The sequence below is a fragment of the Halichoerus grypus genome, chromosome 5, assembly GCF_964656455.1.
Source record: "Halichoerus grypus chromosome 5, mHalGry1.hap1.1, whole genome shotgun sequence".
NCBI lineage: Eukaryota > Metazoa > Chordata > Mammalia > Carnivora > Phocidae > Halichoerus > Halichoerus grypus.
Window position 1 is genome coordinate 105,029,584 of NC_135716.1, and position 25,191 is coordinate 105,054,774.

Here is a 25,191-nt window from a genome sequence, read left to right on the forward strand (position 1 = left end):
CGACTGCCTTCGGCTCAGGTCATGATCCTGGAGTCCCGGGATCGAGTCCCGCATCGGGCTCCCTGTTCAGCAGGGAGTCTGCTTCTCCCTCTGACCCTCCCCCCTCTCATGCTCTCTCTATCTCATTCTCTCTCTCAAATAAATAAATAAAATCTTTAAAAAAAAAAAAAAAAAAAAAAAACCACAATGAGATACCATTATATACCTATTAGAATGGCTAAAATTGTAAAACTTGATGCTACCAAGCGATGGAGAAGATTTTGAGCAAATAGAGCTCTTAACATTGCTAGTAGGAATATTAAGTGATACAACCACTTTAAGTAACAGTTTGATAGTTTATTTTAAAAAATAATAATAATCTTTTCATATAACCTAGAAATTCTACTCTTAGGTGTATACCCAAAAGATCTGAAAGCATTTATCCATAATACTTGTGTATGATTATTCATGGAAGTTTTATTTGTAACAGCCAGAAACTGGAAATAACCCAAATGCCCATTAACGGGTAAATTACTAAACATACAGTGGTACATCCTTATGATGGACTACTATTCAGCAATAAAAAGAAATGAAACACTGATACAAGTTAAAACATCAATGCAAACATTTTGCAACAGCAAAAAAGTTTACAGACAAAACAGTATATACTATATGATCCATTTATATGAAATTCTAAAAAGGGCAAAAGTAATTTGCAGTAATGCAAATTTATGGTTGACTGTGGCCAGGGGTTGAGGTTGGGGATTGACTGCAAAGGGATAGCAAGAAATTTCTGGTGGTGATGGAAATATTCTGTATCTTGATTATGTGGTGGTTATACAATTGTATTCACTTATTGTAACTCACTGAACTAAACATATAAAATGGGTACATCTTATTGTGTGTAAACTACAGCTTAACAAAGTTGATTAAAGATAGAGGACATACTAAGTAGTAGCATTCCTCAGCAGGCTTTCCTCATAGCTTTGATTCTAGCTCTAATTTCTTTGGATTAATACCAATGGTGTTCTGTTAGTCTGTTCTTCAGCCCAACTCTATCCTTTCCATGATTCCATCTTCCATCCTAAGTTTTGTTAATATTGACCCTCTTTATTGTATATCTCTTTATAGCTCTCACAACCAAGCCACCATTTACAGTTCTAGATATATGATCCTCTATCTTCCCTTACCTCATAATTATTAAACTAGCATGTAATATATTCAAACATTCAACAGTCATTATTTGGTGCCTATACTAGGCCAAGTACCATGGTTACAGTGACAGCCTATCCTTGAAGGCACAAAGTCTAGCTCATTAAATTTAGCAATTCTCTGACTGAATATGCTCCAAAATCAAACAACGTAACACCATCAATATGAGGATAAAATTTTTAGTGCCAAAAAATAATGATTGAAAAAAATTACCTTAAGTACTTCATCTGAATTTCAGAGAGAAAATCTGAATAATATATGTCTTTTTTGTCACATATAAAGGATCAAGCTTAGAGGAAAGAACACATCAATTTATGTATCAACCATCTCACTTTTGTAAATCTGCATTAGCAAGAGTCCTAATGTGAAATAAAATTACAGCATTTTAGAGGTAGAAGATGCTTTAGAAATCATCTAGTATAAATATCTTCATTTTTAAATGAAGAAAATAGGGGCGCCTGGGTGCCTCAGTCGTTAAGCGTCTGCCTTCGGCTCAGGTCATGATCTCAGGGTCCTGGGATCAAGCCTCACATCGGGCTCCCTGCTCAGCGGGGAGCCTGCTTCTCCCTCTCCCTCTGCTGCTCCCCCTGCTTGTGCTCTCTCTGTGTCTGTCTCTGTCAAATAAATAAATAAATAATCTTTAAAAAAAAATAAAATAAAATGAAGAAAATAATAAACAGAGAAGTTAGATTACTTGTTCAAGGTCATTTAACTACTAATTGGAAATACATAAATATCAGGTTCGCTAGCTCTCACTACATGCTACTGTAGAATTTCAGAGGACATCCTAGTGGCCTTTGTCTCTGTATGGAAGGAGAGCAAGTTGCCAGCAATCCACATGTGGCATAGGCACCTGATTCTCCTGGAAAATCTATTCAAGGAAGTCTTTTGTTTATTCTGTACAGCTAAGACCATAATGTACCTGTTATAACAGCAAAGCTCTACTTTCTTTTCAAATGAAATTTTAAAGGTCAGATTCTAAACCAGGATATACTATTTTTACTATTTTGCTTTTCCATTTCCAAGCATATACAACATCAACACATTCACTGTGATAATTCAATTCTTAATTATTAATACAGTTAACAGTCTCTTACAACGCATTTTTTTAAAGTATGTGAGATAATAGAAAAAATATATATTGGTCTCTGCCCTACGTCCTGACACAGGGCTCCTGAAACCCTTATAATTTCCTGGGTGATCAATTGATCATGCCTCTATGATGAGAACTCCATAAAAATTCCACTAGTATGAGGTTCAGAGAGCTTTCAGGATAACAAGCTATACACACCGTGAGGATAACACATCCCAACTCCACAGGGACAGAAGCTCCTGCACTCAGGACCCTCCCAGGCCCTGTGCTTATATAGCTCTTCATCTAATTGTTCATTTGTATCCTTCATCATATCCATTAATAAACTGGTTTAAGAAAGTGTTTTTCTGAGTTCTATGAGGCACTCTAGCGAATTAATCCAACTTGTGGAGGAGATGGTGGGAACCTCTGATTTGTAGCCAAACTGGACAGAGTTGTGGGTAATTTGGTGACCTACTACTTGCAACTGGATCTTAAATAGGGTGGGAGCATTCTTATGGGACTGAGTTCCTAACCCGCGGGATCTGACACTATCTGCAGGTATATAGTGTCCTAATTGAGTTAAATTGTAGGATACCCAGCTGGTGTCACAGAGAATTGCTTGGTGTGAGGAAACCATACCTCTTCCCCAACATTTGGTGACCTGAAATGTTAGAAGTGAAGTGTTCTGTATGAGGAGTAAAGGAGACACACAGGAGGAAAGAACTGGATTGTTTTTCTAATATAAAGTTGAAAAGTAAAATATATACAAACAAATGATTATTTGTACTAGATCAACTGTAAAGAATTATAATTTAATTCACAATTCTGCCTAAGGAAAGTAAAAATATGAGTATTTCTAAGATTATACAAATACATAACTTGGTTTGGAATATAATACAGGTAAAATTAAATATGTTCATTTAATACAGACCATAAATTCACAGCAAATCCATAAATATGAAATCTATCAAAACAAAGACTATACTCCACTTCTATAATTTATAAGATTAATATTGTTTCTTCATTTTAAAGTGTACAATATTTTCTCATTACCATTGAACACAAACTCTAAACAATCTTATGTTTAAGATTTAATTTTAGTCCTCCCTACATTTTCTTCTCTTGCCACCTAATTCCCCTTTTTTTATCCCTTCAGGTAGTGCTAATCCTTTAGTTTCCATATTATTCTTTGTTTCATTAAAATTTCCTATCTAAGAAACTTACAAACCAATAATCAACAAGAAACTGTGCTAAATTCTCTCAAAAATGTAACTTTTTTCTTTTTTTTTAAAGATTTTATTTATTTATTTGACAGAGAAAGACACAGCGAGAGAGGGAACACAGCAGGGGGAGTGGGAGAAGGAGAAGCAGGCTTCCCACCAAGCAGGGAGCCCGATGCGGGGGCTCGGTCCCAGGACCCTGGGATCATGATCTGAGCCGAAGGCAGACCCTTAATGACTGAGCCACCCAGGCGCCCCCAAAATGTAGCTTTTTTCGATTTACTACCAAAAGCCTTACAACCCAGTCAACAAATTACTGCCCATGTTTTTTTAAGGTCCCTGGTTACTAAGCTCCCTGAACTCACTTTGGGTTCAGTGAGGCTCTCAGATTTATAGCAGGATCAGAGGAGTAAGGATGCTTAGATGTTCCACTTTTACTTAATAGCTAAAACCTGAAAAATGCACTCTTCTTGATTACTAGAGTAAAGAACACTATTTCATTCTGATGGCTCTTCTTGTTTTATTCTGTTTTTAAAAAATAGCATTTATTACTTTATTTTAAAAAGCAGTATATTCTTAGAAAAATGCAGAAAACTTATTTTAATTGGTAAAAATTTGAACCATATTCAACTATCCAAAAACATCTAATGATATTTTGGTATAGATTTTGTCAATAATTTTTCTTATTTCAGTTTTTTTGAAATCCCTAAACCCCAGGACTTTAGTAGCAAAGGTGAAATAAAGTACCTAGACCATTTCATATTTCCACTTAAAAGTTTTCAACAACCTTTTGGGTTTCTTAGTTACATTGAAAACAGAGTCTTGTAATCACAAAGTTCCACCTTTTCCTAATAGATAGATCTTTCTTGACGGGAAAAAAAATGGAATTTTAAAATTCAGTGAAGTACCAAGAACATAACAAACATCCATGATTCCATCACCCAGAACTGATGTCTCAATTTTGTCACATTTGTTTACCTTTCCTTTTGTAAAGGAATAAAATATTACAACTAAAGTCAAACTCCCCTTTAAGCCACCACTCTAAGTCCTATTCCTTTCCCCCTCCCCAGTAGGAACCTATTACAAGTTTAAAGTATATATTTCTAGGGGCGCCTGGGTGGCTCAGTCGTTAAGCGTCTGCCTTCGGCTCAGGTCGTGATCCCGGGGTCCTGGGATCGAGCCCCACATCGGGCTCCCTGCTCAGCGGGAAGCCTGCTTCTCCCTCTCCCACTCCCCCTGCTTGTGTTCCCCTCTCTCACTGTGTCTCTCTCTGTCAAATAAATAAAAATAAAATCTTAAAAAAAAAATAAAGTATATATTTCTAGTCTATTATTAAAATTTTTTTCATACATATATAATATAATCATAAGCCATAATTACATTAACATGGCATCAAACTGTATCCATTATTTGGCATTCTCTTATTCTATTCAGTATTGTATTGCCATCTATGTTGATATACAGACCTAGCTCATTGCTTTTAACAATTCTAAAGTTCCATCAAATGAGTGAACCTTTTATTTACCGAAATCTCCTACTGATAAACATTTAGCATCATTTTCCTTTTAAAAATTTAAATTTAAAAATTTAAAAATTTCCTGGGTTGCCTGGGTGGCTCAGTCGGTTAAGCATCTGCCTTCAGCTCAGGTCATGATCCCAGGGTCCTGGGATCAAGCCTCACGTTGGGCTCCCTACTTAATGGGGAGTCTGCTTCTGCCTCTGCCCCTCCCCTCTGCTCGTGCTCTCTCTCTCTCTCTCAAATAAATAAAATCTTTCAAAAAAAAAAATTGGCTTCCAAAGATTCTTGCTTTACAATGTCAATTCTGAGTTTAAAGGCTTAAATATTTTAAAGGCTTAAAATGTTTAAAAAATATACATTACATGAAGTATATGTATCATTAATGTACACTACTGCTACCACCTCTACCCCCAAATTAATCAGGATTAGTGAGAAATGAGTTGTGTATACCACATCTAAGTGCATTAAATATGCATTAACTAAATTTTGAAATATTCAAAACATTATATACTAATAATTTTTACTCATCTTTTCAGACACAGATAGGTCTTTGTAGGTAAATCTGAATATCAGTCTGGCTATAGACTTATTCCAATAGCTTATTAAAGTATATGCATAATCTTCAGGACTATATATGAAGCCCATTATTTCTACTGAAACAAGACTATCTGTACTTCGCTGATATGTCTCCAGCTACTAAAAGTCCTAAAAGACCAAATGTTTAGTTTAGTTAGTTAGAAATTCTGCATATCAATTTTCCTTCAATTGTAAAAATAAAAGTCTAAATTTCTTAACTTATGGTTTTTAGAGTAAGCTATATTTACATTTTCTAAACACTAGTTCTGAAATATACTCCCTAAGTACAATAAAATAATCTACTAAAGGTTAATGACATAATAGAGTACATATGAAAACACACAAATTATAAAGTGCTAATAAGCAAATATCAGTTCACATTATATGCTACTCAGAAACAGTTACTGGTAAAAACAGATCTTTTAAGATTTTCCCAAGTAAATGAACAGAAAAAGTAAATAAATACATACAAAAATACTGACCTCAGTTGCAATTTTTTGTCCACTGTCTTCCATGATGCCAAACTTTAAAACTGCAACCTATAACTGTATGCTAAATAATGACAAATAAAATTCATCACAACTGCCTTTACTTCTGACACTGGCATTTATATATCTTCCTTTCGAACTACCTCAGAAGTAGCCACAGCATTTCCCAAAAGTAGCAAAACTATGTCATACTTGATAATAATCTTGTGGAAAATAAAAAAATTTTATTTTTTATAAAAGTGAAAGAAGAATGAGTCAAAGATAATTTATACTATCTGTATAATCAATTGTTTCTATGATAGAAATAATAACTTCCACTAACTTAGTTCACTTTTAAGTGCAAAGCACAATCCTGCTCAGTCACACTTAATAATCAACTCTTTACTATCTAAGGTTCCTATTACATTCTAAGTAAAACAACTTCTCATTGTTTCTCCTTCCCTTTCCTCCTCAATGTGTCAGGTATCTGTTTACATAAGGCAAATATCACCTGTATGTAAATTACAGTACTGCCAATTTTTAACTTGTTCTTTCACTACTGTAGAATTTCCATTCTTACATTCAGTTAAATCGATAATACTCAAATATTTCTTCAACTATACAAATATAAAATCTATTTGCATTCTGATTTTTAGATTAAAAATTGTTCAGTATTATTGTACTCTTTATATAATGTCAGTAATTTGGAAAACATAATGATCTAATAAGTATAGCTCTAAGATCCCCTTTGAATGTGTTGTGCTTCACTCTCCCATTTCTCCATCTCTGTGCTATTCTGCTCTACCGCTTTCTGCTATGGCCATTTCCTCCACTTTCAGCTAAAGGCAGAAGTTAAAGATATTCTTTAAAAAAATAAATAAAGCTATTCTAAAAAGAATACAGACTAGTGTAAAAGCCAGGTTGGTCCACAGGCACTAACCATTAGTAAATGTTCAAGACCATTAGTAAATGTTCAAGGAGACTGGGGGCAGAAGGGAAAAATAAAGGTATCCTACAACTCTCCACAACTTGCCATCAATATTTAATACATACAATGCTCAGGCATTAGGTACACAATGATGAACAAGACAAATATAGTCTTTGTCTTCATGAAGTTTATCCTCTAGCTTGGAAGATACATTATTCAAACAACTCAAGAAATAGTATTAAGTATGTAATCTCCTATGACAGGGTGCAAGAGAAAAATATCATAGAAAAATGATGATACCTTATGTCAACTTAGTTAAACTCAAACGTTATTTCCCAAAGGCCCTTTCTCTGTATGGTGCTAGGTTAGAACTGGCTAAACACAAAGTCTGCACAAAACTTGGGAGACAGGGTGACACAAGAGCATTACTCACAAAAAATACTCAGGGTTAAATGTGGTAAAACAGAAACAGAGAATTAGGTTCTAGTTATCCTCACTCTTCCCTGTGCTAGGTCAGCTCTTCCTCACAACTGCTGATCCTACTGCACAAAAGTGGGCTCATGCTCTCCACCAGACTCTTGACTGCGGACGGAAAAAGACAGCTACACAGAGAGGACAGCTTTCTATACACCTTTCCACCAGCTCCATTACATGATCCTATTCTGGCTTATAGGACATGCCTCGCTCCCTAGATTCCTTTGAAAGCTGACTTGTGTACCCACACTAGTGTTTCAGGAGGGCTGCTTTTAGTGACTTTTCAGTAATCCTCCAACACTATTTTTCCCCCCAACACTCTCTTTTTAGACCTTTACTTCCCCTGCTTTTCCCATAATTGAGAAAGGTCTTATTCCTATCACAAATCCCTTATTCTATAATAGTGAAGGGTTCTGTTTCTCTACTGAACCCTGATACAGTGTTTGGTACCAAATGTGGTTCTAGGGTAACAGATCCACAATGATAGTAATTTGAAATCAGTTTTCTGATCCGACTAGATGTAAGGCCATTAAGGACCCTATTACCAGTGGTAAAGGAGACAGTTGTAGTTGTTCATCATGCCAAGGCAAAAATTACCTAAACTATCACCTGTAAATACCTATAATCAACATTAGGTTTTGGGTGATCAAGTAGTGCTGCCACAAACATTTTACTGGAAATTAGCATATAATGGTGTTCATTTCTTGCTTCTAAAGTAACTAGAAAACTTGGAGAAAGAAAATAATGAACTTGAGACCCTAAATTCACAGCCCATGGTCCAGGTAAAGTATCAGAAAGCTTCTATCACAGCCTAAAAACAACTTATCTCTTTTAGCTACAAAGTCAGTATTTCTGAAAAACAAATCCAAAATCTGATCCTGTCATGGGCTTGAAATAAAAAGCAAACTGAAGGGCGCCTACGTGGCTCAGTTGGTTAAGTGCCTGCCTTTGGCTCAAGTCATGATCCCGGGGTCCTGGGATTGAGCCCTGCATTGGGCTCCCCGTTCAGCGGAGAGTCTGCTTCTCCCTCTGCCTCTCCTCCTGCTCATGCTCTCTCTCATATAAATGAATAAAATCTTAAAAAAAAAAAAAAAAAGGCAAATTGAGTTTACAATTTCATAGGGTCCCAGGATCCTATGCTCTACACATTTTTACAATCTCTATATCCTAGCACATGTCCAGATAGTAAAATATGCCTGAGGATTGTGGTAGGCTGAATAATGGCCCCCAAATATACAGGTTCTAATCCCTAGAACCTGTAAACGTTACCTTATTTGGGAAAGAGGATTTTGCAAATGAAATTAAAGATCTTGAGATGGGAAAATTATCCTGGATTAGCTAAATGAGCCCTAAACACCAACACAAATGTCCTTATAAAAGACAGAAAAGGAGAACACAAATACTCAAGAGGAGAAGACAGTGTGAAGATGGATCCAGAGAGAGATGTGAAGATGCCGGCCTTGCAGACTAGTGATACAGCCACAAACCAAGGAAGACTGGCAACCACCAGAAGCTGCAAGAGAAAAGGATGGATTTTTCCTTAGGTAGTCCTGCTGACACTCTTGATTATCAGCCTAGTGATACTGATTTTGGATTTCTGGCCTCCAGAACTCTGGGAGAATATATTTCTCTTAATTTAAGCAACCCATCTGGGATAATTTGTTACAGCAGCCACAGGAAATCAATACAAGTATCTGTATTTTTAAAACTTAATTGTTCTCCATTCTATGTCTACTTAGGCAGAAATCATTCCTAGGAGGAAGACAGTTAAAATTAAGTTTTCAGTACTCAAAAGAATTAATCAGTTACCAGGAAAACTGGCTTACACTGAAGAGTGCATACAACAGTTCCTCTCACATAGTTTGTGCTGTGCTTAATAAATATTATTTAAAATAAATGCCAGACTCAGTAAAAAAAAAAATCAAGGATACCAAATAACTGAGATATTACTCTAGTGATGTTCTGTCATGGAAAATGTGAAGCCCATCCACTTGGTTCACAAAACTAAATGGTTAATAATAACATTTCTAGAGGGAAGGTAAGGACTTGACCAGTGTTACAAAGTAATTCTACTAATGCTTACTTTAGAAAACATCAATTTCTTTGTTATTTTAAAGGACATAAAAGGTAAAAAGAAAGTACAGATCATCACTATTTTTATTCATGTCTTTGTTTTTATAACCTAAAAAAGTAATAGCAGTAATCAGAGTTTATAATCTAGAAAACAATTTCCAATTTTAAATTTTCTGTTCACACTATTCTCAAATTGACTCCTTTATTTTTTTTTATAAGATTTTATTTATTCACTTGACAGAGAGAGAGAGCATGTACAAGCAGGAGGAGTGGCAGGCAGAAGGAGAGGGATAAGCAGGACCCTGGGTTCATGACCTGAGCTGAAGGGAGACATTTAACCGGCTGAGCAACCCAGGCGCCCCAAATTAAATCCTTTAAACATGATTTATTGCCCAGTTTGAAGTATACTATGTGTGTCAAAACATGCCATCTAAAATATACCTATCTATATGCAGAAAGTCAAACATAATATAATCATTCTATAAGATAGTGTTGTTCCCCAAGTACTAACATTAATAACAAGGTTCTAGCATTTTTTCAAATGCTTAAGAATTAAAATATACCAGGATAATTAAGAATAATGTTTAGCTATTTATTTAATTCAGCCTGAGGATAAACCTGAAAGATCAGGAGCTTTAAGATGGTTTTCTTTCTTTTTTTTTTTTAAAGGTTTTTATTTATTTGTCAGAGAGAGAGAGAGCCAGCACAAGCAGGGGGAGCGGCAGGCAGAGGGAGTAGCAGACTCCCCGCTGAGCAAGGAGCCCGATGCTGGACTCAATCCCAGGACCCTAGGATCATGACCTGAGCAGAAGGCAGACACTCAACTGACTGAGCCACCCAGGCGTCCCAAGATGTTTTTCTTTGTAGCACTCACAAATGGTAAAAATTTTAGAAAAATGTTTAAAATAATTTAACTGAAACTTAATAGAACATATGGAATTAGCTGGTATTTATGGATTTATGGTTTGGCAAGTTGTCAAGGACAAAAAATTTTTTGAACTCTAGCTATTAACTGTGCTTAGGTAATTAATGGAAGAATACCACCCTCCCCTAAGGACAAAATTCCACTATTAGAATTCAAATGCTGTGTGGTGGTGGTGCTGGTGGTTGTTGTTGTTTTTAACCACCACCCTTTCTAAACAGGAAATTGCCACCACTCCCAGGTAAACCTACAGTCTTAGGAGTTTATATATACCATGGGTTTAAAAACTATTGAGTACATTTCAATTATGCCTGTTGAGTATTTACTGTTCAAGTCTCATGTCACTCTGCCTCCCAACTGATGGGACAGCCTTCAGACTCTAACAACTCCAACCTCCATATAGCTGATACCTTACTAAAATGTTGATCTGATCACATTCCTTCTTTTTTTGTAAAAGTTTAACTAACTCCCTACCAATAGAAGATACAGTACAAACTCACACAAAACAGTCCCTCACAATCTGGCCCCAACCTAAATTCTCTGCCATAAACTATGACCTGTCTCAAACACTTTTTCTTCATGCATTCTTTGAATAAATATCCCTTTTTTAAAAATACTCTTTCCTTGGGACACCTTTGTGGCTGTTGGTTAAACATCCAACTCTTGATCTCAGCTCAGGTCTTGATCTCAGAGTGATGAGTTCAAGCTCTGTGCTGGGCGTGGAGCCTACTTGAAAAAAAAATTTTTTTTTAATTATAAATTTTCTTTCTTCTTCTTTATCTATTTCTCATCTTGTATCAAAATACAAATCTACTCTCAGTGAAGTTTTCCTAAGTTTCAAGCAGACTAAAGCCTCCCCTCTACTATATTCCAATATGATTTTATACTTATATTTTATAATACCACTTATAAATTTTATCAATCTAATTTGTTGACATATATGCATATCTGTGTTTTATTCATCATTGTATTTCCTGCATCTCCTTACGAGGATATGTCACATAATAGGCAGGTACTCTATGTTGAATTTATAAAAGAATAAATAAACTCTACAATATGTAAATTCTCAGAAAGGAAAAGTGATCCTCAAAAATTAAGTCTCTCTGTATAATACATAAAAGATACAGGCACCCATGCCAAAACTGGTTCTCATTAAATGTTTCCCAATAATTGTAACTTCAGAAGTTACAATTTATTAAATTAATAAAAGAACATTTACTGAACACCTACAGCATATCAGACATTGTGCTAGGTGCTTTATAGGCATTATCCCATTTAAATCTAATTTAATCTGTAAAAGAAGGAATCACTCATTTTACAGATTTAAAAAATCTGTAGGTTCTGAGATATTAAGTATATAATTTACCTTGCATAACATGTCAGAGCTCAGATATAAAGCAAGATTTCTCTCAGTCAAAGCTATCAATTCATGGCTTATGAATTTTTGCAATAAGTCTTTTGCATGGTCTTTGCAGTAAAGGCTAAGTGTTTAAAAATGTCTACGTTTTAGACGGCCAGTCAGCATAGTATATTAGAGTATGCCTTTGGACTCAGACCGCCTAATTTCACATTCTGTCCCCACCACTTGATAAATAATGCATTCTATTTAACCTCTCTGTCCCTCCTTTCCCTCATCTATAATGGCGGGGGAGCGGAGGGGGGAATAGTATGTACCTCACACACTGGTGGATTAAAAGATATCAATCAGAAGAAGTGGTTATAATACTACAGTGCTTTATCTGAATATTCACTGAATACCTTTATAAGACTTACTCATGTTAGAAAATGCTACTAGAAATGTTTGGTTTTTTTTTTAAAGATTTTATTTATTTATTTGACAGAGAAAGACACAGGGAGAGAGGGAACACAAGCAGGGGGAGTGGGAGAGGGAGAAGCAGGCTTCCCGCCAAGCAGGGAGCCCGATGCGGGGCTTGATCCCAGGACCCTGAGATCATGACCTGAGCCCAAGGCAGACGCTTAACGACTGAGCCACCCAGGCACCCCTAGAAATGTTGTTTAAATGTGGCTTTAGAGAACATATGAATTTAGAAAAAAACTTCATATCCAACTTTTACAGAAAAAGTAAGCAGAGCAAGTATAATGTTGTATTTAGACACTCTCTTATTGGAATGATCTTTTTTAGCATTTTACCTGTTGTGACCTAAAAGTTTCAGCTTCATCTTAACTCTAATTTCTACTGTACTTCCTGATCTAGCATACTTTTTCAACCAAAACACTTATCTCCAGACAGCAACTGGTTCTTTGGTTTTTGAGTGTATCTCCCATATGAATGATAAACTAGTAAGAATTCCAGGCAGCCAATTTAGATAGAGAAGCTGAGTAACATTCAAGCTTATAAAGTAAAAACTCTCATATTTGTATACCAAACACTCTCAAATCTACACAGCAGAAGACATTTAAAAATTCATTAAAAATATATAACCACAGCACTACACTCCTTCATTAAAGCAGACAATTAAGTTGAATGTACTTAGGATTGACTTGCTTTTTAGAGGGTCAACATCTAATGTTTAGCTACCAATTCATATTGATCTGAACTTTAATAATAAATTCATACACATGAATAACAATATTAACTGCTGGTTTCGTGATGTTCAAATGATGATGTTCAATGACATTATTAACTGCTGGTTTGATTTCAGTTACCGATAGGTCTACGATTTACTCTTAATTTTTTTGCAGTTTCATACACACAAAAATTCCACAGCGGATTAATATCAAATAGAAAGTTCCCTCTCTAAAACTTTCAGGAGAAGGAAAAAGGCTCAAAAGTTATACTTCACAGCTACTGAATGGTAAAACTGGGCTTTAACTGAGGTTATTTCAGTTGATTCTAATGTGTATCAAGTCATTCATTCATCATATTGAGTTCCTACTATGTGAAAGACACATCTGCGCTGTCAGTTAAGCGTCTGCCTTCATTCAGCTCAGGTCATGATCTCCAGGTCCTGGGCTCAAACCCTGCATCAGGCTCCTTGCTCAATGAGGAGTCCGCTTCTTCCTCTCCCTCTGCATCTTGCTGCCCCCCTCCCCAATTCGTGCTCTCTCTCTCTCAAATAAATAAATAAAACCTTAAAAAAAAAAAAAAAGACACATCTAAGGATACAAATTATATCCATATCAAATATAACAAGCAGCGTAAAGAGTGTTTGCAGAACTTAGGGCCAGTTATTTGACCTGCATGACCTTTAATATTCTCACCTTTAAAATGGGGGTGAAAGGAAATTGAATATGCTACCCGTAAAATATGCCACTTTAGCATATTGGTTATTTCGAGCTGTAGGTACTTAAAAAACAGCAAATGCAGGGAGGCTTTCCCCAAACCTCCCTGTTCTGCCTAAAAACAAATCCTCCATAAGGAACTCAGTTGCCATAAATCCCCTCCCCAAAGGAGTTTCATCAACCAAGGAGGACTGACTCACTACAGAAGAGAAGATTAAAAGTTAACACTATACCCAGACAAACCTTGCCACAAACTATCTTACCTCTTACCTATTCTTCTAAGGGTCCATTCATCTTTCCTAAAAATTGCTTACTTTCCCCTAAGAGGCCTACATCTCCCTTCCCTTTTCCCTCTCAGAATGGTATTTAATTCTGAATTCTAAAGCTACTCCTTTGAGTTACTCATTTTCCCTGAGTGTATACCTTGTATATATGGAGAACATATGTTAATAAGCCTCTGTTTTTCTCTTGTTAATCTGTCTTTTACTATAAGGGTCTTGGCTAGGAACTCAGAAGATCAGAAAGAAAATTATTTTCTTCCCCTACAGTTTCTGGTGACAAAGGATGGGATTGCTGAGATACCTACGTAGAGCTCACAGATGGGACCCCAGAGCTCACAGATGGGACCCTGGAAGAACTGGCAGAAGCCAGAGATGGGTAAGAATTCTTACCAAATCAGCTCTCCTTGATCTGTCTGTAATGCCCAGACAGTCAAGTGAACATGGTAAAATTTCATACGGTCCCTTCCTTTCCAAAATCAGATTAGCAGAAGAAAAGCATTTGTAAATATTAGTTCTCTGAATTAAGATTCTTGGGAATTTGGTTTTGGGGTACCCACTGGTTACCGATCCTTGCCTCCCAAAGTGCAGCTACTACTTCCCTATTTGTCTCATTTTGTGCCTTAAAAATTTGGCTTGGCTTTCTGCCTGCCTGGTGCATGCAGGTTATTGGTTCTTGGGTGTGCAAGTGGTTCAACCATCAGGTTAGGAGTCATAAGAATATATAAGAGTAAGAAAATATAAGAATACAGAATATAGAACAGGAGCTGGACAGAAATGTGGGTTGCACCCCATTGGAAGCTAGCATCCTACTGACTGTTGCCAGTTGGGGGGGGCGGTGAAATGCGGACATGTTGTCTCTTTCTTTTGGCTATCTTTAGTAGTGGTTCTAGACCTTGGGAGGGCTGCATCTTTTTTACCTTCTCTGGGGATGTCTCTTGCATCACGGTTAAGTCATAAAAGGCTTATTGGTTTTGGTTTTGAGTCACTTGATAGATTTACCTTTGGTTTTAAAAAAACATTTTTTGAAAAAAATATTTTTAAAAAGGAGTTCAGTACTGCCAGGAATATTTATTGTTTGTCCCAGCTGAAACCTGATAATAAGATGTTTGAAAGGAATTTTTAAAGGAACTCTATGGTCAAGTTAGTCTAATTGGAAGCTCGTATTTGGAGAGCTATTTGTTAAGGGCTCTCTGTTCTATTTCATCCTATTCCTCCCATGAGAACTTTTCAGTCCACCGAAATCCTCTTCTTGAACGCCTGCTGGCTATATGCTCTGCAACTCTGTCTACCTCCTTCTTATTGGCATGATTTTGCTGAGGATAAGCTGGGCCTGCACTGGCTTCTTTGGGAAACCTAAGATCTTCCCAAACTGGCTCCTCTAAGACCTCTCTCCCTATCCATTGCTTCTGTTCCTTTTTCCTCCGTTAGCCAACTTCAATCTTCCATTCAGTTCCCTTGAATCCTTCAGGCCCCGTCTCCTCCATCCCTCTGTCCACCCCTGCAAGACTTCTTCCTTCCCACTTTAGCCCTCAGATGCCTACAGTCACTTGAACTTTAAGCCCCCTATCCTCCATCAGGCGCTCTAAGAGAGTTAGAGACAACTACCCTGATGCTGAAAAGGGAAAGGGAGCTATTTGGATACTGGGCAAATGAACAATCTTAAAAAGTCTTCTCAGGGCACCTGGCTGGCTCAGTCAGAGAAGTGTGTGACTCTTGATCTCAGGGTCATGAGTTCAAGGCCCACATTGGGTGTAGAGATTACTTAAATAAACTTAGGGCGAAAAAAGTCTTTTCAACAAATATTAGTAAAAAACTTTAGCCATCTGAACAGGTAACCTTATCTTATTCCATCTGCCAGAAACACAATTTGGATCCAACTGTTCTTTTATATAAACTAGTGAGTTTTCGGGGCGCCTGGGTGGATCAGTCATTAAGCGTCTGCCTTCAGCTCAGGTCATGATCTCAGGGTCCTGGGATCGAGCCCCGCATCGGGCTCCCTGCTTGGCGGGAAGCCTGCTTCTCCCTCTCCCACTGCCCCTGCTTGTGTTCCCTCTCTCACTGTCTCTCTCTCTGTCAAATAAATAAATAAAATCTTTAAAAAAAAACAAAAAAACAACTAGTGAGTTTTCTATTATTGTACCTGACATATGGCTAAGAATTTAAAAGAAAAGCTGTAAGATCTCATTTCTGTTTGTCTGTATGTTTTAGATGTGTGATATTTTTCTACCTCTAGATGGTCCTGCCAAAAGTAGTTTGTAAAAGAGCTCAATTTAGGGCGCCTGGGTGGCTCAGTTGGTTAAGCAACTGCCTTCGGCTCAGGTCATGATCCTGGAGTCCCTGGATCGAGTCCCGCATCGGGCTCCCTGCTCGGCAGGGAGTCTGCTTCTCCCTCTGACCCTCCCCCCTCTCATGTGCTTGCTCTCTCATTCTCTCTCTCTCAAATAAATAAAAAAAAAAAAAAAAAAAAAAATCTTTAAGAGCTCAATTTAAATTATGGAAAAAGGAGTACTATATTAATTTAAAATTCTCTGAGAGAAATACAGAAACTAACACAAATGTTTTTAAGTTCACATGACTCAGGTAATCTTTGGCAAATAAGAATATTGTTGGTTTAGGGGCGCCTGGGTGGCTCAGTCGTTAAGCGTCTGCCTTCGGCTCAGGTCATGGTCCTAGGCTCCCTGCTCCATGGGAAACCTGCTTCTCCCTCTCCCACTCCCCCTGCTTGTGTTCCCTCTCTCGCTGTGTCTCTCTCTGTCAAATAAATAAATAAAATCTTTAAAAAAAAAAAAAGAATATTGTTGGTTTAGCTGAAACAACAACAATAATAAAAACAAACAAACAAAAAAAGTGGATATATCTCCAAAGTTGTCAGCATTAAATATAATGCAGACATACAGCTTTTCTACCTGGGTTTACGAGTCAAATAAGCACACATTATCTCTATGTTACAAAATCTGTCAGCAAGAAAAAATAGTAAGCTGCTTAATGTCTCATGAAATTTTCATGAGTAATTGAAACGTATTTGTTTGAAACAAGTGAATTAAATAAATGTAAAAGTTTAAATGTAAAAAAATTTAAAAATATAAAAATTCATAAATGAACTTTTCAACAATAATTATTTTTTACATGTCTGCTTGAAATAGTTTCCCAAATCTTTTTGGTAACTTATGTCTTTAGAGTTTTGCGAAGTCAAGTTAAATGATGGATACTCAGTGAATATGTAAAAAAAAAAAAAAGGGGGGGGGGTGGTTGTAGTGCATGTTCTGAGTTAACCAGAATGTTGGTGTATGAAAACATTTTAAAATTACTTACTTCCTAGTTTTCACTAGAAATAAGGATTCTAAGAGTTAAGAATTCTAATTAATATATGTAATTAAAATACTAGAAATAAGGGGGGAACTCTGTATACAAGGAAAGTAAATGTGTTTTGGTATAAAAAACTAGGGGATATGGAGATACGTTTTTGTCAAGGGAAAAAAAAAAGAGTAATTTTGTCCTAAAGTAGAATAATTGGTTGTTCCAGAATGAGAAAGAGCAAAATAAAAGACAAAAACTAAATAGACATAGAAAGCTGGGAAGAGAGAGAGAAGAAATTTATTTTGAGTGGTCAAGTGGCTAAAATTGAATGCATTAATTATAAGGGTTATAAAATCAAGCCTTAATATCAAAAGTACATTGATGTAAAACCAGAATTGAGTCTTTTTTTAAAAAAGATTTTATTTATTTACTTGACACACAGAGAGAGAGAGAGAAGCAGAGGGAGAGGGAGAAGCAGACTCCCCGCTGAGCAGGGAGCCTGACACAGGACTCAATCCCAGGACCCCAGGATCATGACCTCCCCGGAAGGCAGACGCTTAACTGACTGAGTCACCCAGGCACCCTAGAATTGAGTCTTGTTTCTCCTTAAAGAACAAAGTTTTCGGGGCGCCTGGGTGGCTCAGATGATTGGGCGTCTGCCTTCGGCTCAGGTCATGATCCCAGGGTCCTAGGATCGAGCCCCAGATCTGGTTCCTGGCTCGGCGGGGAGCCTGCTTCTCCCTCTCCCTCTTCCTCTCCCCCTGCTCATGCTCTCTCTCTCTCTGTGTCTCGAATGAATAAATAAAATCTTAAAAAAAAAAAGAACAAAGTTTTCTTGGACTATGGGTCCACTCTTGATAAGACTGTGAAAGGTTTTCCTTTACCTTTTAAGTAAACTGCTTAGAAAATAAAGATCCTGTGTTTCATCAAAATAACTTCCTGTGCTTCCCATTTTCTTTATCAGGTCTTTGATTACTTAAGAAAACGGAGTCTTCTCTATTAAAAGAGCTAAAGTTATATATATATATATATATATATATATATATATATATATATATATATATAGGAACTCTATGGTCAAGTTAGTCTAATTGGAAGCTGGTATTTATATATCATATGTTATATATATATAACTATATATATATATATAGGAACTCCATGGTCAAGTTAGTCTAATTGGAAGCTGGTATTTATATATTATATAATATATATTTTATATATATATATATATATATATATATATATATATATATATATATATAACTATGTAACTTTCAGTATTTGCCTTCAATGTTTTTGTCACCTTAGTTAAAGAGATTGTTTCACAGGACCTATGATCCTATTTAATTATGTGTTTTAAACCCTTTTAATATGTTTGGCAAAATTCCCCAAAATCAAATCCTAAATGAAGTCTTTTGGACCTGGAACTTTGATTTGTTCCAGAGGGTCTCTGAAACATCTCAAAAGATTTGTTCTCTCTCCTTATAAAAAAAGAGATGTCAAACTAATGAGGTTTATTTGATATGTCAGATTATAGCCTTCTAAGTAAGAAGTGATGTTTAACCTTCTTAGGTTATATTTGTATGGATGGATGTTATTAATATGTGTTCCAGAAATTGTATAAAATTTCTTAAAATCTGATATAGCCTGGTATAATGTCATATTATGTCATCAGTCATAATTCCAGTTATCATCTTAAAGTATGTGTCAGAGAAATAACCATATATCCTTGTCAACTGCATTAGAAATGAATTCTCATCAGATCTTTAAACATGGCCATTTTAAGTCTTTTGTCATTTACAGTTATTTTTTTATGCTGATGCTTTCATGAAAGTTTTTCCAAGCTGCTATGATCCAAAAATGCTTGTCTTCAAAAAGATTCATGGAAATAATCCTGACAAGTACTCTAGAAAACAGCTTTCTGACAACTTTAAGATCATACCATTGAATTGGGTAAGAATTTTCAGAATTCCATAGAAAAAACTGAAGGATTCATAAAACTACTAACCCAAGATCAAGCAAAACAAGAATTAAATGGGACTGAATAAACTGATGAGGATGATTATAATTTCTGAGTTTTTGTTTGAAACACTGCTGGTTCTTTAACATTTTGTTTAAAAGATTTAAGGAAGCTTTGCGCAGTGGCAGTATCGTAGCCAATGAGGTTTACCCGAGGCGCGATTATTGCTAATTAGAAGATTTAAGGAAGGGGCGCCTGGGTGGCTCAGTCGGTTAAGCATCTGCCTTCAGCTCAGGTCGTGATCTCGGGGTCCTGGGATAGAGCCCCAAGTCAGGCTCCCCGCTCAACCGGGAGCCTGCTTCTTCCTCTTCCCCGCCCCTGCTCCTGCTCTCTCTGTGTCAAATAAATACCCAAAATCTTTTTTTAAAAATTCGTTTTTAATTAAAGATTTAAGGAAGCCTTTTCTCTTAAGCTTTCTTTAACTTACAACAATTTGGTAAAGGGTACCTTTGTAAACAGAATTGAAACATTTATCTTTTTCTCCTTACCTAATTCCTCCAGAATTCAGAAACCCTTAGTATTTTTAGTTTCATGGCAATGTAGTTATTTGTAAAAGTTCAATATGAATCTGTTCTCCTTGTAACAAGACGCAATTGGAAACACTGGCTATACTGCCTAAGTTTTGCCTGGAATGTCACATTTGAGAAGGATGGGTATAATATCAGATATGACCAGACAACTTTAAGCAACTAAGATTGACTTTATAGAGCCAATAAAGCCCCTTCAAAAAAAACCCAATTGGTATCTGGCTTTCAGGGTTCTCAGTCTTATCAGGGGGGTAAGGAAGGTCAATTCCCGGCAGGCCCAAGAAACTCAGGATCTCTTAGGGACCTCTAGAAGAGAGAAGAGAGGAATTCACCCAAATCTAAAGATATCGCAGGGGGCGCCTGGGTGGCTCAGTCAGTTAAGCGGCTGCCTTCAGCTCGGGTCATGATCCCAGGCTCCTGGGATCGAGCACCATATCATATCAGGCTCTCTGCTTGGCGAGGCGCCTGCTTCTCCCTCTCCCACTCCCCCTGCTTGTGTTCCCTCTCTCAGGGTCTCTCTCGCTCTGTCAAATAAATAAATAAAATCTTAAAAAAAAGAAATTAAAAGTATTACAGGCAAAGTCTGATGGTGAATCCTTGGCCTGGCTTCCTAGCCTTGAGGAGCTTTTAAAAGTCCACTCGGAGATTCCTTCTGAAAAGTTCCAGCAAGGCAGACTTTAAAAGAGCCTATATGGTTAATCACTATTCTTACATAAGTAATCAAACCAAGTTTAATGAAACTAGACTGATTTTACACACAAGTTAGTCATACTCTGTTTATCTTTGGTAGAAATGGAGATGACTGTAGAGAAAAAAAATTATGTTTCAGTAGCACACTATTGTGGATATCAGATTCTAGACCTGTTTATTGTCTTTGAGGTTTTGTTATCTACCTATAAACTGGACTGGATCCTGAATTCCTCTAGTTTTCTCCAATATCTCACTAAGACTGTCCAAACTAACATGTCCAACTTTCTCCCACCCTTCCGACTTGGAATCACTAAGAACAAAAACTGCCCTTTTGCTAAAGCCCTGTAAGCTGAAGCTGGACAATTGGATACAAGTTGTGATACAAGTGATCCTGGAGACAAGGATTAATTCTTGTGTGGTGGTGTAACCTTGTTTCAGATTTTTATTAATAATCTTATATTTGAATTTGCCTTTCTGTTCCATGTTTGATCCTAGTAAGAAATCTTTGAGGTAGTATAAGTTCCTCAAACAGGGCGCCTGGGTGGCTCAGTTGGTTAAGCGACTGCCTTCGGCTCAGGTCATGATCCTGGAGTCCCGGGATCGAGTCCCACATCGGGCTCCCTGCTCAGCAGGGAGTCTGCCTCTCCCTCTGACCCTCCTCCCTCTCATGCTCTCTGTCTCTCATTCTGTCTCTCGCAAATAAATAAAATCTTAAAAAAAAAAAAAAATTCCTCAAATAACCATAGTAAAATGCAAATTAACAAATATTATAAAATTATAGGGCTCAGCACACAAGAGAAAAAAGAATATCTTGGACTAATGGTAGACTTCAGAAAGCTTTGTAAGGTGTCAACTTCTAGTTATAAATAAAATAAGTCCTAGGGATACTGTATGACATAGTGACTATTGTTAATAATACCATATTATATATTTGAAAGTTACTAAGAGAGTACATCTTAAAAGTTCTTATCAGAAGAAAAAAAATATCTTAACTATGTGTGGTGATGAACTTTAACTAGACTTATTGTGGCGCTCATTCTACAATATATACAAATACCGAAACATTATGTTGTACACCTGAAACTCATATGATGTCATATGTCAATTATATCTTAAGAAGTATTTTTAAAAAGAAGGTGCCATATAAGGCATTAAAGAATAAGTAGAATCGGGGCACCTGGGTGGCTCAGAGGGTTAAGCGTCTGCCTTTGACTCAGGCCATGATCCCGGGGGGTCCTGGGATAGAACCCCATGTAGGGCTCCTTGCTCAGCTGGGAGCCTGCTTCTCCCTCTCCCTCTGCCTGCTGCTCCCCCTGCTTGTGTGCCCTCTCCCGATCTCTCTCTCTCTCTCTCCCCCTATCTCTGTCTCTGTCAAATAAATAAATAAAATCTTAAAAAAAAAAAAAGACTAAGTAGAATCTCTACAAATATGGTAAGGAAGATCCTTGTAGAAGAAAGGATGCAAGCAAAGACCAAGGCGGGTAGGCATAAAGCGTGTTCAGAAATAACATTTCCAAGTAACTACTGCAGTTTAGCTAAAAAAAAACAAAAACAAAAAACAAAAACCAGGATTATGTGGGATAAAGTTAATTTAAAAAAATGAAAGGGACATATTGATCTGATTGGAGCTATGGACAGCTGCAATTTTGAAAGGTTTTGAATGCCATCCTAAATAATTTTAAATGTATTTTGGATCCAACAGAGGGTCACTGAGTATTTCTGAGGGAAGAGTAACCAGGGACTGCATAAGCTCTCTAACTTTAAGAAGCAGTATGGGGGGGAGTGACTGGAAGGGGGACAAATTGAGGGAAGCAAGTCCAGTTTGGAAGCCATTGCTATATTGCAAAGAAGAGAAGAGAAGCACCACATTTAGCACGGACGTAGAGGGAAAGAAAAAGGGGAGAAGTAAACTGAGACGCTGAAAAAGTAGACTCTACACTTAGGAGGAAGTGTTAGGTAGGAAATGTTAGGACCATTAACGTAAACTTAAAAGTCACTCCCTTAAAGGAAACCGGAGTTTACCAAAGAACCTAAGAGCACCAAGTGAGAAACTGTACCAAATTTCATCTTTTACTATCAAAGTTGAATGTTGACTGAAAACCAAAAACTCTGATTCCATTTTCAAATACTGCGTGTAATAAAACATAATAAAAGATTCAGTCTTGGGGCACCTGGGTGGCTCAGTCGTTGGGCGTCTGCCTTCGGTTCGGGTCATGATCCCAGAGTCCTAGGATCGAGCCCCGCATCGGGCTCCCTGCTCAGCGGGAAGCCTGCTTCTCCCTCTCCCACTCCCCCTGCTTGTGTTCCCTCTCTCGCTGTGTCTCTCTGTCAAATAAATAAATAAAATCTTAAAAAAAAAAAAAAAGATTCAGTCTTTCCACTAAAGTAATGAAATGTAAGTGGTTGGCTAAGCAAGGCCCATTTCAACATTCAATATCATTCTTTATAGTTCATTTGAACCAGCGTTCCTGAAAGGTGGTTAGTTGGTTAAATAAATGCTATTAAAATCCTCCCTTCCTCAACACTCAGAACCCTCCCCCCAGCATACACGCGCGCACACACACCTGTTCTGATAGGAATCTCACCTAGCTTCGGACAGCCCGTGCCTATGTACTAGCCTTACCAGGGGCAGCCCTTCCATCTCTTGGAAGTCCCTGCGGCTTCCTGAGCGCAGGGTCCTCGTCTGGTGGATCGGCGCCTACCACAGGGCTACACTCGGAGCCGGAGCTCAAGGGACGGTCCCCGAAGGAACGACGGCCAGGCCCGCCCACCGGCCAGCGGGCTCCGCACGCCCCGGGCTCCGAGGCACATAGTGCCGTTTTCATTGGCCTGACACACCCCTTTCCTCGGGCCCTGTTCCTCCTCCACCCAGCACATTCCGCACGTCGTCCCTCGGAGGTACAACGTGTCACTCGATCCGCTCCCACCCGTGCTTAGCTGGACACCGTCCCCTTCACTCTGACGGACTTTCCCTCAGGCCCCGCACACCTTTTCCTCCGCCTCCGCCTCCCGGAGCTGCCCCGGACCACCCCCCCGCCCCCCGCAGCCTCTAGCGCCCCGGCCGGCCGCTGCAGCAGCCTGCTGCCCTACGCCCGCCTCCCCCCAGGGGCGCCCCACGCTCACCTCCCGCGCAGCTCGACAGGCTGCCTGCACCCCGGGCGGCGACTCAGCTCCGCCCGGCGCCCCAGGCTGTCCAGCCCGCTGGGTCCCCCACGACCCCTGACGCGCTGAGCCGCTGGCTCCAGCTGCCTTCGCCGCCGCGAGCCCGGTGCGGCCCAGGCGTTTCCGGGTTCCCGCGGTCCCGTCCCCCAAATGCTCCGGCTTCCGCCTCGGCCCGGGCAACCGCCGTTCCCGGCTCGGCTGTGGCGGCCCCAGCTTGGCGCTTGCCGGCTCTGTCCCGAAGGCGAGGCACCTAGGCGGCTCGGCCGGCAGCCCCGGGTGTAGGCTTCACCGTCGCGTCGCCGCCCGGGCACTGCCTCCTGCTAGATGTGTCCGGGGTGGAAGAGTTGGATGGAGTGGCTCCGGCCCCGGGCTTCTGCGGGGCTGCCCGGTTTGCAGGGTGCCAGCGCGTCCGACTGCGAAAGGAAAGGCAAAGTCCTTTGGGCAAAGGACCCTGAGAGGGGGTGAAGAGGCTGATCCAAGAGACAAACAACCCCACTGCTAGAAATAGCTGTTACTGTCCCTGAAAACAACGAGATTAGCCCTGGCGCGGGCTGCCACCCAGGAGTCCAGAAGAAGGCTTGTTGAGTTGGAAATGACCACTTCTCCCATCCTGGCCAAGACCTTGAGTTTGAGGACAGCCCAAAGCTCTCTTAGTGCTATTAACCAGGAGAGGGGAAGAAACAACAACAGGAAAAAAAAAAAAAAAATGGGGCCAGAGGATCCCAGAGTCCTAAGAGACTAACCCCCTTCCTGGCTTCATGGATCCCTTACACAATACTACCTTTTTTTTTTTTTTTTTTTAAGATTTTATTTATTTATTTGACAGGGAGAGACACAGAGAGAGAGGGAACACAAGCAGGGGGAGTGGGAGAGGGAGAAGCAGGCTTCCCCGGAGCAGGGAGGCCGATATGGGGCTCGATCCCAGGACCCTGGGGTCATGACCTGAGCCGAAAGCGGACGCTTAACCACTGAGCCACCCAGGGGCCCCACAACACTACCTTTTGAAGGCCTTCTGATATCTTTGTTGGAAACCCTCCAACCACTGCAGCCCATTCTGATGATGGACAAGCTAAAATTAATATTCTAGGTCCAGTTTGATCATCAAATTGTAGGGCAGGATTATCCCTTTCCTCTTTTTTTTTTTTTTTTTAAAGATTTTATTTATTTATTTGACAGAGGGATAGACAGAGGGCACAAGTAGACAGAGCAGCAGGCAGAGGGAGAGGGAGAAGCTGGCTCTCCACTGAGCAGGCAGCCGGATGCAGGGCTCGATCCCAGGACCTGGGGATCATGACCCAAGCCCAAGGCAGCTGCTTAACAAACTGAGCCACCCAGGCACCCCTATCTCTTTCCTCTTAACACAATGCCACTGTAAATGAAGCCTACATCTGTTTATATTGCACATGATTAAAACTACCTCTGTAGAGACAGAGCAGGAAAATAAAATTAACTGTGTTAGAAAAATAACTGGCTTTAAAATTTTCTGTATTATGACCTTGAGAAAATCCCTGAATGTGGAACTTTAT

The 25,191-nt window shown here is 38.7% G+C and overlaps 1 protein-coding gene and 1 pseudogene across 4 annotated transcripts in view; one reads left to right on the top strand and one right to left on the bottom strand.

The window, feature by feature from the left end:
* SLC35A3 (solute carrier family 35 member A3) overlaps positions 1-23,907 on the bottom strand; it is a 53,922-nt gene extending 30,015 nt beyond the window's left edge. Inside the window, exon 1 of one of the 4 annotated variants that reach the window (XM_036069542.2) lies at positions 23,627-23,907. Coding sequence is in view for 3 of the 4 variants with exons in the window: in XM_078072712.1 (XP_077928838.1) it covers positions 23,127-23,144 (18 nt within the window). In the remaining variant the exon portion in view is untranslated. Of the gene's footprint in view, positions 1-23,126; positions 23,257-23,626 lie in introns of those variants that run through there. The other 3 variants (XM_078072712.1, XM_036069540.2, XM_078072711.1) reach the window with 3 other exon arrangements.
* On the top strand, positions 19,397-19,470 carry LOC118521174 (U4 spliceosomal RNA; annotated as a pseudogene).
* Positions 23,908-25,191: the final 1,284 nt, after the last annotated feature.